This window comes from Carlito syrichta, unplaced genomic scaffold, assembly GCF_000164805.1.
Source record: "Carlito syrichta isolate Samal-C Ts95f unplaced genomic scaffold, Tarsius_syrichta-2.0.1 Scaffold314643, whole genome shotgun sequence".
Taxonomy (NCBI): domain Eukaryota; kingdom Metazoa; phylum Chordata; class Mammalia; order Primates; family Tarsiidae; genus Carlito; species Carlito syrichta.
The window spans coordinates 167,235-183,529 of NW_007258739.1; the positions used below are offsets into that span (position 1 = coordinate 167,235).

Genomic DNA, 16,295 nt, shown 5'->3' on the forward strand with positions numbered 1-16,295 from the left:
CCTTTTATCAGTTATCACTCACTGACAAATGTACATCATTTAGATTGTTTTCACTTTCTGGCTATTATGAATAATGTTGCTGTGAACATTCATGTACAAATTTTTGTGGGAACATATGTCTTAAAATTTTTGACTATGTACCTAGTACTAAAATTGCTGAGTCATAATTTACTTTATCTTCCTAATTTTTGATCCATCCTAATTTTCTGAATGCGTACCCACAATAGTCCTTATTTTTCACTACATTCTTTTTTACAAAACTTAACTTTAGATCCCACCCAAATATAGGCATACTTAATTTTATTGTGCTTTAACTGCACTTCTCAAATATTGCATTTATTTATTTATTTATTTTACAAATTGAAGGTTTGTGGCAACCCTGTGTTGAGCAAGTCTACCTGCATGATTTTGCAATAGCAAGTTCTTACTTTGCGTGTCTGTATCACATTTTGGTAATTCTCACAATATCACAAACTTTGAAATTTTACTTATTACTATTATATTTGTTTTGTTGACCTATATTACTATTGTAATTGTTTTGGGACACTATGAACCGTATCCATACAAAAAGGTGAAAAATTGATCAAAGTGTGTGTTCTCTCTGCTCTATCAAATCTACTTCTCTTCCTATTCCTTGAGACACAATATTAAGATTAGGTCAATTAATAACCTACAATGGCCTCAAAGTTTCAAGTAAAAGGAATTGCATGTTTCTTACTTTAAATCAAAAGCTATCAATGATTAAGCTTAGTGAAGAAGGCATGTTGAAAGCCAGGATAAACCTCTTGCACCAAATAATTAACCAAGTTAACAAATGAAAAGTTCTTGAAGAAATTAAAAGTGCTGCTCCAGTGACCATACAAATAATAAGAAAGCAAAACAGTCTTATTGCTGATATAGAAAAAGTTTTAGTGGTCTATGTAGAAGATCCAACCTGTCACAACGTTCCCTTAAGCCAAAGGCTAATCTGAACAAGGCCTTAGCTCTCTTCAGTTCTGTGAAGCCTGAGTGAAGTGAGGAAGCTGCAGAAGAAAAGTTAGAAGCTAGCAGAGGTTGGTCCATGAGACTGAAGGAAAGAACCAAATTCTTTCCTAATTCTAGCATAAAAGTGCAAAATAAAGTAGCAAGTGCTGCTGTAGAAGGTACAACAGGTTAACCAGAAGATCTCACTAAGATCATTGATGAAGGTGGCTACACTAAGCAACAGATTTTTAATGTAAACAAAAACAGCCTTCTATTGAAAGGCAATGACATTGAGGACTTTCATAGCTAGATAGGAGAAGTCAATGCCTGACTTCAAAGATTCCAAGAGCAGTCTACTCTCTTGCTACAGTGCAATGCAGCTGGTGACTTTAGTTGAAGTCAATGTTCTTTTACTATTCCAAGAATTCTAGGGCCTTTAAGAATTATATCGAATCTACTCTGCCTGTGCAACAGGTGGAACAAGAAAGCATGGATAATAGCACATGTTTTTACAGAATGGTTGCTGAATATTTAAAGCACACTATTAAAACATAATGCTTAGAAGAAAAATAAAAAGATTCCTTTCAAAGATTACTCCCCATTAACAATGTACCTGGTCACTTAAGAGCTCTAATGGAGATGTACAAGGAGAATAATGTTGTTCTGCCTACTAACACAACATCCATTCTGCAGCCTGTGGATCAAGGGGCAATTTCAACAATCAAGTCTTGTTATTTAAGAAATACATTTTGGGCGGGGTTCGGTGGCTCAGCCTATAATCCCAGCACTTTGGGAGACTGAGACAAGAGGATTGCCTGAGCCTGTGGGTTCGAGACCCCCCCCCCCCCGCAACTTGGCAAGAGCTCGTCTTTACAATAAATAAAAAATTAGTGGAGCATGGTAGTGTGTGTCTGTAGTTCTAGCTACTTGGAAGGCTGAGGTGGAAGGATTGCTGGAACCCAGCAGTTCGAGGCTGTGGTGGCCAGGAGCGTGCCACTGCCCTCCAGCCTGGGTGATAGAGTGAGACTCCAACTCAAAAAAAAAAAAAAAGAAAAAGAAAAGAAAAAGAAATACATTTTGTAAGACTACAGCTGCCATAAATGGTGATTCTTCTGATGGATCTGGGTGAAGTAAATTGAAAACCTTCTGGAAAGGGTTTACCATTCTAGATGCCATTAAGAACATTCATGATTCATGGCAGGTGGTCAAAATATCAACATTATTAGAAGATTGAAGGAGATGATTTTAACTCCCATTTTGACTGTGAGGGATTAAAGACTCCTGAGGCGAAAGTAACTGCAGATATGGTGGAAATAACAACATAACTGGAATTAGATTGGGACCTGAAGATGTGACTGAATTGCTGCAATCTCATGATAAAGCTTGAATGGATGAGGAGTTGCTTCTTACAGATGAGCAAAGAAAGTACTTCACCTACTACTGGTGAAGATGCTATGAACATTGTTGAAATGACAACACAAAATTTTTAAAATATTACATAAACTTAGTTGATAAAGTGCAGCAGGTTGGAGAGTAGTGCTACCAGGAGCAATATCATAAAGACATTTAAGAGAAAGTTGAGTTGAATTGCATCAAAGGTGAATACAAATAAAAATGGAAAGAAATTTAGAAAAATTTAATCAGGAAATTATATTTCTTTTTTACATTAAAGCTGTGAAATAGTAAGTTCAAATTTTTAAATATAAAGATGTTTAGAAGGTATGGAAAATAAGTCCTGTCCTGACACTAGTAGTCACTTACAAATTGATAATAATTTTATAAGCATATTACCTTTTGTAGGTGAAACTAAAAATCTGCTTTATGTGTTATTACTATATTTTAAATAAAAATATGTAAATATTATATTTAATATTTAAATATCAAGTACTTAATGTTTAAATGTTACATTTAATGCCTATTTAAATATTCGAGTACTTAATACTTATTTAAATAATATTTAAATATTCAGAAGGCAAACATTTAAGTCTTTCCTTCTTTGTTTCCACCCAGGCCTCTTATGTAAGGAGTTGAAGGGGAAATAAAATATACAGGATGAAAAGATGGCACTGTTGCCTCCCCCAGGACCTCAGAGCTTTGTCTGCTTCACCAAACAGTCTCTTACCCTCATTGAGCAACGCATTGCTGAAGGAAAAACAAAGGAACCCAAAGAAGAAAAGAAAGATGATGATGATGAAGGTCCAAAGCCAAGCAGTGACTTGGAAGCTGGCAAGCAGTTGCCCTTCATCTATGGAGACATTCCTCCAGGCATGGTGTCAGAGCCCCTGGAAGACCTGGACCCTTACTACGCAGACAAAAAAGTGAGTTGGTTTTGACTTTGGTGGTGGGTTTCTATTGGCTTCCTTCTATATGAAAGATATTTCACAATCAGATTAGTGGAATTTTGTGAATGACCACACCATGAATGTTATATTAAGTACATAGGTAGGATATTCAGAATACAGTATGTGCTTTTTCTTTCTTTTTTTTTTTTTTTAAGTTGGAGTCTCACTCCGTTGCCCAGGCTGGAGTGCCGTGGCACACTCACAGCCATCCCAGCATCAACCTACTTGGACTCTAGCGATCCTTCTGCCTCAACCATCCAAGTAGCTGGAACTACTTGGAAGTAGCTACCACGCTCCGCTAATTTTTGATTTACTTTAGCGACGAGGCCTTGCCAAGTTGCCCAGGCTGGTCTTGAGCCTGTGGGCTCTGGCATTCCACTCACCTCGGCCTCCCAGAGTGCTGGGATTACAGGCTGAGCCACCGAGCCCAACGAGTATGTGCTTTTTCTAATTTTTTAATAAAAGCTGGTCTGACACTGGCATACTACTTTTGATTTTTTAAAATCTTTTAAAAGTGTTTAGTATAGTGTTCTGCCTTTTTGGTATCATGACACACTGATCCCTCAGATATTATAATCATACTTATCTTTCATACTAATAATTAACTCCTGTGTCTATATAAACCCCCAAATTCCTTCCTAGTTTTTAGTGCAAATGAAAATTGCTAATTTAAATTTTAAAATGCCAAGCTAATTTTTTTTGTGTGTGTTATCATTTCAAGTAAAAGGTCTTGCCAAGATCAAGTGGTGATAATGCTGTGATATTTATGTTAACTCAGATGATCCCCTGTTCATTAAACCTTCATGATAATTCTAACAGACATGTGGTTTTGTTCCTTGTTAACTATTATTCTACTCCATTTGTATTTCTCTATATGATATCTGTACATCCTGCCTTAGGAGTTTTGTGTGCTTGTTATTTTTTTAGGAAGTTCCTTGAATGAAAAACTTATGCCTTATTTATGTTCAAACTCCTTTCATTAATGTCAAACTCCTTTCATTAACTTTTATGACATAGTTGCTCATTATACAACTGTAGAAAGAATTGATGAATGAATTTCAAAAAACACAATATACTGAGATTTAAGACAAGAGATAGTTGTACTCAAGGACCAGGTACTAATTTTAAAGTTAATTTTCAGTGTAAAACTGTATTTTATGTTGAACTGTATTCAGACATAACTGGTATAGTGAAAGAAAATAGAAAAATAATAGTGTAAGGCCGGAGGCACCAGAGGGCGGGGCGGGCCTCAACAAGAGGGTTCCAACCCAGACCAGGAGAACAATGGGCGAAAGTGGACCAGCAAAAATGAGTGACTGGAACTAAGACTCCAGCCACAAAGCCAGCCAGTACCTGTTACAGTGACTCTAGCAATCCCATTCAGCCAATCGCCAGCAGATGTGACAGCTGTCCCAACCAGTGCCCTTTATAAACCCGTCACCCATCTTGCTGGGCACGACTTCTCCGGCCCACAGCTACATGGACCAGTGAACTTAGCCCGGGATTGCGCTAATAAGTTTTTCTTGGCTCCTTTGTTGCCGTTTCGCCTGGTCTGGTTTCATTTACCTTACAAATAGGGCATCTGAAAATAATAGGTTGCAGTTTGTTTTCTTGAGAGAATACTACCACACACAAATAAAAAGTCAGATTCACAAATTTATCTCCCTAATTTGGTGAGAAAAGTTTATTGCCAGATGTCCACTTATAAACATACAAAACTTGAGTTAAACAAAACAACAACAAAAAGACTAAGTCATTGTCTTCTAGATAACACAAGTAATTTGCCTGCCAATTGCAGAAAAATAAGACAGGGTGACTTGGTCTTTCTGATATCTAAGCCATTAGATTATTTTACTATTTTGTGGCTGCAGCTGTTTACTTGTTTTTCTCTTCTTTTCTTTTTTCTTTTTCTTTTTCTTTCTTTCTTTCTTTTTTTTTTATTTTTTTTTTTGAGACAAGGTCTCACTTTGTTGTCCTGGCTAGAGTTCAGGGGCAATCATGGCTCATTTCAACCACAAATTCTTGGACTCAACAGATCCTTCAGCCTCAGGATCGTGAATAGTTGGGGCCACCACCCAGCTAATTCTTTTTTTAGAGAGCCGTGTCCCTCTTTGTTGTTGCCAGGCTGGTCTCAAACTCCTGGTCTCAAATGATACTCTTGTCTTATTCTCCCAAATGGCTAGGTTGCCAGTTGGAGCCACCACAACCAGCCTGTTTTTCTTTCTTTTCTTTTTATTTTTTAAATTTTATTTTATTATCAAGATGTAGGGTACACATGAGGATTAACTACAGAAGTAGGCTGCATGCAGGTGAAGTTTGGACTTCTAGGTGGCCACCACTCCTCCTGATAGTGAGCCAGGTACCCTTTGTTTTGTGTGTGTCCCCCACTCTTTTCCACCCCTCCCTCCTAGAAGTGCCAAGCAACTGTCGATCCTTCCCTTGTGCTAGTGTGACTAATGTTCAGGGCCCACTTATGAGTGAGAACAAACGGTATTAAATTCTTTGTTTCTGTAATAGATACCTTAGTATGATAGTTTCCAACTCCATCCACTTTGCTGTGAAGTCCATGATTTTGTTCTTCTTTATGGCTGCATAATATTCCATTGTGTATATATGTACCATGTTTTCTTTATCCAGTCCAGTTTCAGTGGGCAGTAGGGTTTGTTCCATGTTTTTGCTGTTCCATCTCTGACATTCTTTTAATTTGTGAAAATACTTTTGAGAGAATTTGTACTTTGGAACATTTGCTACTAATTATGGCAACTGTTGGTAAGTATTAAAATTATCAAGCTGTTTTGGTTAAAAAATCAGAGATACCTAGTTTCTATTTGGCTTGCTTAAAATGTAGTGTAATGGAAAAGAAGAAAGTTGTATTTTAAGCTAATGTTGATCATCACAGTCATCATTACTATTGAAGGTATATGAAAAAAAGAAAGTATTTGGAAGTTCTAAGCAATATGGGCTCATAAATAGCTCAATTCTTAATTTACTGAGAAGAAATGGCCTTGGAGTCATTGGCCAAACTCACACTGATTGCTGCTTTGAGGGCATCAGAACCACATTGCTTGAGTCTGATGGCAGTGTTTATTACAACACTACCACCTAGGTGTGGTGGCTCATGCATGTAATCCTAGCACTTGGGAGCACAAGGAAGGGCAGGAGAGTAGCTTGAGCCCAGGAGTCCAAGATCAGCCTGGGAAACATAGTGAGACCTCATCTTTACCAAAAAAAAAAAAAAAAGTGCTAGATGTATTGGCACATGTCCCAGCTACTCGGAGGTCCAGGAGGTCGAGGCTATGGAGAGTTGGGATCTTAGCACTGCACTCTACCCTGAGTGACAGAGTTAGACTCTGTCTCAACAAATAAGTAAAAACAACAGCAAACAATGACAACCATATAGAAAGGTAAACATCTGATATTGATGTGTGAAATTGAAATATTGGATTCTCAATCTCATCCTGTTTTCTTTTTCCTGCTTCAGACATTCATAGTATTGAACAAAGGTAAAGCAATCTTCCGTTTTAACGCCACACCTGCTTTGTACATGCTATCTCCTTTCAGTCCTCTAAGAAGAATATCTATTAAGATTTTAGTACACTCATATCCTTTTCAAAATGATTACTTCCAATAGTATTTTAAGGTGTAGATTTTGCTATGTTACTCAAATATAGATTTTAGTGTTTTTGCACCTTGAAAGACTCTGGTTTTCATATATCAATTTTAAAATAATTTGGTGTGTTTTAGAAAAGAATGAGAGAATGACAGTATTTGCATTTTAGGATACATTACTTTTATTTATTACTGTCATATACAAAGAGGCAAAAAAAAGTGACCTAAAAGGTCATTTGGAATTTTTCTTAAGAAAAAGTTGTTAGCATTTTAACAAATAATCTCATATCATTTCCTTGATTCTAAGCTACCTTATTCAGCATGCTGATCATGTGCACTATTCTGACAAACTGCATATTTATGACCATGAGTAGCCCTCCAGATTGGACAAAAAACGTAGAGTAAGTGGGTATAAATACATTTTAATATAGTTTTGATATTCTAATTTGTATCCTTTTTTCTTCCTATATTATATAGTTGCTTTTCTTTCTATTTTTTGTTCTCTATCATATTAGCCTACCAAGAGTAGACTAGAATAGCTAGATACCAAAGTGTTTCTAGCAAAATGAACTTATCAGATGTCCCATTCTATTCTAAATATGTTGCATATATCTTATTCTTGGGTGTATTTTTTGATACTGCCAATGCAGGAATTTTCCAAGGACATCCAGAATCTATATACTTCATTATTTTAAGTACCTCTACTTTCTGGGAGTGTTTCTGATATCTACATTTTAATATTTTCAGGAAAGATCTCTTGTAATTTGTTCTAATTAGTGGGTCCGTAATCCAGCAGCCAGCCTCCAACAAATGACTTCCTTTGGTTAATCAGAGAAGATAAATTATAAGGATTTACACGGTGCTGTATTATTTTCACACCTAATATCTCAATGAATTCTTGTGCTTAGGTACACTTTTACTGGAATATATACTTTTGAATCACTTGTAAAAATCCTAGCAAGAGGCTTTTGTGTAGGACAATTCACTTTCCTTCGTGACCCATGGAACTGGCTGGATTTTATCGTCATTGTTTTTGCGTAAGTACTTTCAGTTTTTTGAAATGACAAACTTGCAAAAATTTCAGACAGCACAGTATTCCAGTAATTAGACTTTTGAGGTCTAATTTTGTCCTGCATGTAATTCTTGTATTTAAAAGAAAATGAAAGTTGTATTAAAACTCATCATTGATAGGCAAATATTAAAATTTTCAACAAAACTATCTCCCACTCAAAGATATGTGACATCATTATGATTGCTCATCTTCCTCCATGCTCAGCACTTGAATGGATAGTCTATGCAGCGCCAATGAGGTTCACACTTTTTCAAATTCTTGTTTATGATCTAATAAAACCTGTAGGAAGGAAAACAATCCATCTCAGGCCTTTAAATACAAGTACAGTGCTCTTTTTATTAAGCTGAACTATTCAGTCTAAGTGTATTAAAATACAAAAGTAAATATTTTGACAAGAGCTGTCACTGCTTACTAAAACTAACATTAATACATTGTGTATGCATTACACATACATCCACAGTTATGTTCAAGGAAAAAATTACATTAAAGTGTAATTTTAATGCATTCAAAATTGTTACTCTTTTCCTAAATGTACTAGTCAGAAACATTTATTTTTTAAATCATAAATCCAGATATGATATCTCCTCTTTATTATTATGAATTATTAAAGTAACCCAGGTTCTTTGGAGCCATTTAGACAATTCAATAGGTCCTGAAGTTTTCTAGTCTCATTTTCTTGCCCCTCCTGACCTCCTTGCCCATCAGGCTCCCTCCTTTTGAGATCACATGTGATGCTGTACTTCCACCTGCTACCTGATCATAAGAAAACATTGTGCAAAGAAGGCTACCTCTTCTTTTGCCTCCTTTTTCTATTGATACAATTCACATACCGTAACATTCACCCTTCAAAAACATCCAATTTCGTGATTTTAGTACATTTACAAAGTTGTGCAACCGTCACTACTATCTAATTAGAGTACATTTGGGCTGGGTGCAGTGGGAGGATCACTTGAGCCTGGGTGAGATCAGCCTAGGCAATGTAGTGAGACCTTGTCCCTACAAAAAAATAAGAAAATTAGTCAGGCATGGTGGCACACACCTGTAGCACCTGTAGTCCCAGCTACTCGGGAGGCTGAGGTGGAAGAATTGCATGAGCCCAAGAGGTCGAGGTTGTGGTGAGCCATCATTGTGCCTGTATGACAGAGTGAGACTACAACTCAAAAAAAAGGGGGGGGGGGGGAGAAAGAGAGAAAGAGAGAGAGAGAGAGAAACCATTTGAATCACTTTGAATAGAAACCCTGTACTCATCAGCAGTCACTTTTATTCTCTCCTCCCCACAGCCCTTTGGAAACCACACATCTACATTTTATCTCTATGGATTTGCCTCTTCTGGACATATTTTATTAATAGAATCATACAGTATGCAGCCTTTTGTGTCTGACTTCTTTTGCTTGGCATACTGCTTTCAGCATTTTATAGGAAATGAAAAATTGACATTACCGTAATGTTAAGGGTCTAATAATTGAAATGTTTACTTATTTATTTAGACATTTAAATGTATGAAGCTATGCTAATAATTTGTATTTTACTTGTATCAAATGAGTCAAATCCAGGCAAATTAAATTCAATTAGTTACGCTAGAAAAAAATACTTACAGAACTATACATTTACAAAAGAAGCCTCAAACATAGAAAATACCTTTACTAAAGGCTCAGGTAAGTATCATAGACTTTAATCTAAATTCTGAATAACTCTGATTTAATTCTACAGGTATTTAACAGAATTTGTAAACCTAGGCAATGTTTCAGCTCTTCGCACTTTCAGAGTCTTGAGAGCTTTGAAAACTATTTCTGTAATCCCAGGTAAGAAGTAATTGGTGTGAAGCATAAGGCCACTCATAACTCCAACTATTTGGGAGTTTTTCTCTGTTCGTTTGTGTGTGTGTTGTCACTGTGTTTGTGTATAAACTCCCCTATTACAGATATGTGACAGAGTTTGTGGACCTCGGCAATGTCTCAGCGTTGAGAACATTCAGAGTTCTCCGAGCACTGAAAACAATTTCAGTCATTCCAGGTGAGAGTGGGGTTAAACACCGAGGCTGACTTTGATTTTTTGGAGAAAAGAAAATAAAAAAACTTTATCTTATACCATTTTAATTAAATTTGATTTCTTTTCTATTTCACAATTATTATCAAAAGTCAGCCTTTGAGTTTAATCAATTGCATGGGTCTTAGAGGATGAAGATGACCACTTGGATCACATTTCAACTTGAAATTTTTCCTCTGTCTAAGGGCTCGTTTTCCATTTGCTTATTCAGGAAGGAAAATTTCAATTCATTTTTATCGATTTTACATAGCTAAGAAAGAAATAATAAATATTAGCATGGGGATATCGCATGAAATGTTATGTTATATTTTTCTCAACAAACCATTTCTTTATTGAAAATTATTTCATTATAAATTGTCACTATATGCAGCAATTTGTCTTAGTGCCATTATAGAGAGATGGTTTGTTTGATAAGCATTCACTACATTTGAAATTATAAAAAATACTTTTATAAGTGGTTTGAATAACCAAATTACTCATTTTTACAACTTGAGTATTCTTTGAGCATTTCTTATTTTTAACTGTATGTAGCAATATATAGGAAAAAATGTATCTAAAATAGTAAATCCACCCTTTTGAGCTTCCAGACTTATTTTGAATTAGGTGACTTAAGGTCATGGGTTTGATTTAACGCATGCATTTCTAGGAAAGTTTGTGTTTTGATTTTGTTTCTCATTTAGAGACTTTGTGTAATTATGAATGCCTTTTTCCCATTTTTAGGCCTGAAGACCATTGTGGGGGCCTTAATCCAGTCTGTGAAGAAACTTTCTGATGTCATGATCCTGACTGTGTTCTGTCTGAGTGTGTTTGCGCTAATAGGACTACAACTGTTCATGGGCAACCTGAGGCATAAATGTCTGCAAAATTCAGTTAAAAATAATGAAACATTAAAAAGCATGATAGATACCTTTGAGAATGAAGAAGACTTTAAACGTAAGAATGCCTCCGTGGTTGTTAACGGTTTGAAATAATGTTAAAAGCATTGCTCTCTTTTAACAATGAAATGCTACTTTCATTTTAATTGTTTCAAAGCTATTCAAATATATAGAAAATTGCTACAATGTGAATTTGGATCATGTTATATATGACTTTCATAAATCTTCCTGACTCTAAGTTTTCTAGCAGTACTGGCAACAGGAAAATGGGTTAATTCTGTAATTTCCAATTTTTATAAGATAAAAACAAATCAGTTTTTTCTGTAGATATGCATATAGCTATAATTAATAATGCTAACCATTACTTATGACTATATGATGGATTATATTTATATATTATATATTTATACATATATTTATACTTTGTAGTTTTATTATACTAAATATGTTTATTATATAATCTGATACATTTTATATGATAATATATTTTTGCACAATATACTTGTAACCATAATATAGCATTTTACAGTTATATTAATCACATGTGATAATATTAATATCAAATATCAAATAGTATCTATCACTTGATGGTATTTCTAAAGATTTGAACAAAGCAAAACAGTTTACTCATCCTTAGTGGCACTATCTTTATAGCCAATTATGACTTCCACAGTTGTTTCTAGTGGTTTCCCTCAATATAAACTGATGGTATCACATTGAAGTTTGATTCAGTAGAATTACTTTTGATCTGTACACACAGTTTTGGAAGTCTGCTTAATTCAGAATTATAGAGTATCTTACATAAAGCATGAACTGTGTTCTCTCCTAACAATTATCCCCTAGCACGGTGTCTCTTGCTGCAACTGTTGATGAATATTGGATGAAAATAAGATTAAGGTTGTACTTTCTGTCTGACACCTAGAGTGTGTCTTTATCATGCCCACATCAATACATAAATTGTAAGAGAAAATTTGATCCGGGGTAAGATGGAACTCAAACCTTTAAATATACTGCCTTTGCAAGAAGGATATCAGGTTGGAAAGATCAGGATTCTCCTTAAATAATGAAAAGTAATATATCTTATATTTTACAAATTTGTTTTACTAAATGTTTCATTTCTCATTTACTGAGTAAAATAAGAACAAATAAGACCTATTAAGCATAGTAAAAGACTAGAAATAAAAAAGACAGAAAAAAATAGAAGCCTTAATAAGAAAACTAAAGCTTCAAGTTAAATATTTAATGTATATTTCTTTACTGTCATCATTTAATGATAACTTTAGCACTGTTTCCCTTCCTTTTTATCTTTACCAACTTTTCCAGCTTCCGATTTTTACAAATATAATCTTGAATTTTTATTTCCAATTTCTGGAGAATTTTATTTCTTAATTTATATTCTGCAAAAGTAATATATCTGATGAATGATTTACATTAAATTTTGAGAATTAATTTACAACACTTACTAAAATTTAACTTTTTTAAAAAAGTAGGATCAGTCTTTGAGGCTGTGTCCTGGTTCTGGTTCTATATGAATTTATAATTTGAATAATTTTCTTAACCTTTGTTAAATGAAAAACTTTAGACCAATTAAATGTAGCAGAGTTTATTTGAGCAAGAATAATTCATGAATCGGGCAGCAGTCAGAACTAGGAGAAGTTCAATGAGTTCTACCCAGGTGGGTAGAAAAAGGAAGTGATATACAGAAACAGCTTGTTTGGTTACACCTTAGATTTGCCTTATATGGATATACTCTGATCATTTGGCAGGCTGCTCTTGACAGAAGCTATGCTGCTGTGATTGGCTAAGACTCAGATAGTTGTTACAAGAATATACTGGTAACTTAGGTTGCAGTTTGTTTGGATACTAACTTAGGTTGCAGTTTGCTAAGTATAGCGGCAGCTTTAAATCTCATCTAATTTAATTTAACATCTTTTGGAATTGTTTCATGGAATTTTTTTCTCAAAAAGAGTGGAAAGAACTCTTCAGTTATGCAAATATCTTAATATTGTGTTTAAGCATAAGTGAATGACAGCTAATAATTAATCTTCTACCACAATTATCTCTTCCAGTTCTATGCACTACACTTCATTTTCTTCTAAAATACTGTTTTAGAGAAGAGATATTTAAATCAAGTCTGAATTTTGTTTTCTGTTTTCTGTCATGGAAGCCATTACTTATTTCATCATCCATTCAGACTTGCATTGATCAACATGTGTTTGAGTGCCTTTCCTAGCCAAAAGTTGTTCAAGTTTTTGGAGCTTTAGCAATGAACAAGATAGCCTCACTCTCTGCTTTCATAGAGCTTATCTTTTTGTGGGAATGAAAAAATTTTAAGGAAGAACAAACAAATAAGTTAAAAATATTTTGAGTTATAATAAATGCTATGCAAGTAAAATAAATCTCAGAGGCTGAGATATCAACTAAATGAGAAGACTTCTCTGAGATGTTAGCATTTACATGAAGATGTAAAAAATAAGAAGCCATAAAACAGTGTAAATGTGGATGTGAGTGCACATATAGAGGATATGGCTTCAGTTTGAAGGAATACCATGGGCAAAGGCCCTGAAACAAGAAAGAGTATGTATTTAAAGAATGGAAAAACAGCAGTGCAATTTAGCAAGAGAAATTCAGACTGGCATTAGAGAAAGCAAGATAAAATAGCAGGGGTCAAATCATGCAGGACATTTTAGCCCATGGGAAGGAGTGTATTTTATTTTATTTTATTTTATTTGGCAAAGAACTTTACTAATTTTTGTTTTAAACTTTATTCCCAGGCTTCTTTAGCTTAATTAGCTGCAAAGATCAAGTTGTGTATAGGCAAAAACTGAAAAGAGCTGTAGTGTTCAAGCAGTTTGGGTTTAAATATATTAGAGATCTAGATTTTATCAGATCTATAAACAAAACAGTTTTTAAAAGCAGTTATAATATAAAATAGCAGCTTCCAGTAACCTCTTCAAGTTTTTTCTTCCATCCACAGATTGTTTGGGCAGACCTTCAGTCAGTCTCCTTAAATTAGTTACATTGACCTCACCAAACTGGTTTAAGATGCTAGGTTGCATTTCTGTCAGCTGATTTATCTCAGCATGGCCTGTAATGGAGACACTGTTTGCTGCCAGAGATGCCTAAACTTTAGGATTGTTAAAGTGGTTCATTGTTCTTTGGACTGTAAACCTGTTCACCTCTTCAATACCATAGATATTGTTCATCCCTACTTCTTTAAGTAGAACTGGAGTTGTTTTTATCATCTGCTGTAGTTGTTCTATGAACCCCTTTCTGTGGACAATTCCTTTCCTACCAGCGTGAACTTTTGTTTGCAATTTGGCAAGTTTTTCCTGATTCGTGATAGTTTCTTTCATATTGTTGAAGAGGAAAAGGCATCACACACAACTAGGGATGGTGCTCAGGGGGTCTCAACTGGGCCAGCTGAAATTAGACACGCACATGTGGAGATGCAAGATGGCAACTAGAGCTTATTTTAAATGCAGCGGTTTTTATTTCTGTGTCTGCTATATGGACAGCTGATTGGGCAAGGGTGAATAAGGGAGACCAGCTAGGAGGGTGTTTCTATCATCTATACAAGAAAAGATGGGGGTTTCATCTGACAGTGATGACAGGGAAGTGAAGAGAAAAGGGTGAGGTCGAGACAAAATCTATAGAACTTGCTGATGGATAAAAGAAGATAGGAAGACTTGATGATGACTTCTCAGGTTCTGGCTGCAATGGGCAGTAATGGTTAATAGGAGAGGTTGGGCAGGTTTATAGGGGAAAATTAGCCAGCTAAAATTGAAATGTCTTTACGATATTTAGGTGGAGATATAAAGTACATAATTGGAGTTTTAGGCATAGAAATCAGAGGAACTGCCTGGTTTGGAGATATAAATTCCAAAACAATCAGCAAAAAAGAAGGGGACACACATGTGCGCGTGCATGCGCGCGCGCATGCGCGCGCGCGCGCGCACACACACACACACACACACACACACACACACACACACACACACACACACACACACACACCCCTTTCTGAACATCCATGATGTTTTTAAGCAGGTAGAAGCTGGGCAATCTGGTGACAAAGGGAGTGTTTATGTAGAATGATGCTGCAAGATCAAGCATTAAGGATGATGAAGCTAGAAAAATATGTAAAAGCTTAAACAATATAGAAGTTATTAGAGACTTTCATGGGAAAATTTTGAGGAGTAGTGGAGGCACAAGGTCAGAATAAGGTGGCTACAGGGGTCAATAAGAGGTCAGGGAGAAGAGAAGATATTATGTGTAGACAATTTTTACAAGAAATTTGACTCTAAGGGCAGCAGAATAATGGGGCAATGGCCATCATTTTTTTAAAAAGATGGATTTTGGTAGGGATGTTGTTCTATTGATAGCAACGAATGAGTAGTAGTGTAAGGATTAATTCAGGAGAGAGAGAGAAGTCAATTCCTTGAGAAAGTGAAAGAACAAAGAGACATCTTCATTGAAGCAGGAGAAAACATGGAGGGGTAGACTGCAGGTTTAACAACAAATGATTAAGTTCAAATTCAATAACTTTTACTTCTTCAAGGAAGTAGGAGATGGGATTACTGACTGAGAGTGCAAATGAAAAGAGGAAATACAGTCAGGCTCGGTGGCTCAGCCTGTAATCCCGCACTTTGGGAGGCTGAGGTGAGTAGATTGCCTGAGTCTGCAGGTTCGAGACCCGCCTGGGCAACTTGGCGAGACCTCATCTCTACAATAAATAAAAAAAATTAGCCGGGTGTGGTAGTGCGCGCCTGTAGTTCCAGCTACTTGGAAGGCTAAGGTGGAAGGATCACCGGAGCCCAGCAGGTTCAGGCTGCGGTGGCCGGGAGCAGCCACTGCACTCCAGTCTGGGTGACAGAGTGAGACTCCAACTCAAACAAACAAAAACAAAGAAAACGGGAAATTCTATAGAAGGTTTGAGGAGAATACATTTTACATGATCATCTTAGGAAAGGGGAAATTGAGTTAGAGTGCCAGTTGATTGGAGATCATTTAGTTAAAATGTAACCATGCAGTTTGTTGTGAGAGATTCTCTATCTACCAACATTCAGCCACTTGGAAGCAAGCATGGAAAAGAAGGATGCTAGATTAAATGTAAACAGGGGTTCTGCCACATTAGGGAATGATGATAATGAGTGCCCATGGATTTAAACTGGGCAAAGAAAGAAGTAAACTCAAGAGTTGGTTGATAGGACATGAGAAAGTGATAAGGTAAATAAATAGGCATTCTTGACAAGATCAAAGAATTATAATGAATTATAATGATAAAGGCAACCTACATAGAAAACTTGAACATAATCTAAAAGTGTTTTCTTGTGCCTATAGGAGAGCCATTTCAGAGGTGTTTTTCAAAATTCATTATCAAATAAA

The 16,295-nt window shown here is 35.7% G+C and overlaps 1 protein-coding gene across 4 annotated transcripts in view; it reads left to right on the forward strand.

The window, feature by feature from the left end:
- Positions 1-2,976: 2,976 nt before the first annotated feature.
- Positions 2,977-16,295, forward strand: part of SCN9A (sodium voltage-gated channel alpha subunit 9) — a 108,890-nt gene continuing 95,571 nt past the window's right edge. For 2 of the 4 annotated variants that reach the window (XM_008071704.2, XM_021719413.1), the window contains exons 1-6: positions 2,977-3,281; positions 6,787-6,905; positions 7,226-7,315; positions 7,823-7,951; positions 9,697-9,788; positions 10,753-10,965. In XM_008071704.2, coding sequence (XP_008069895.1) covers positions 3,024-3,281; positions 6,787-6,905; positions 7,226-7,315; positions 7,823-7,951; positions 9,697-9,788; positions 10,753-10,965 — 901 coding nt within the window. In that variant the 5' untranslated portion in view covers positions 2,977-3,023. Of the gene's footprint in view, positions 3,282-6,786; positions 6,906-7,225; positions 7,316-7,822; positions 7,952-9,696; positions 9,789-9,907; positions 10,000-10,752; positions 10,966-16,295 lie in introns of all 4 variants that reach the window. The other 2 variants (XM_021719414.1, XM_021719415.1) reach the window with 1 other exon arrangement.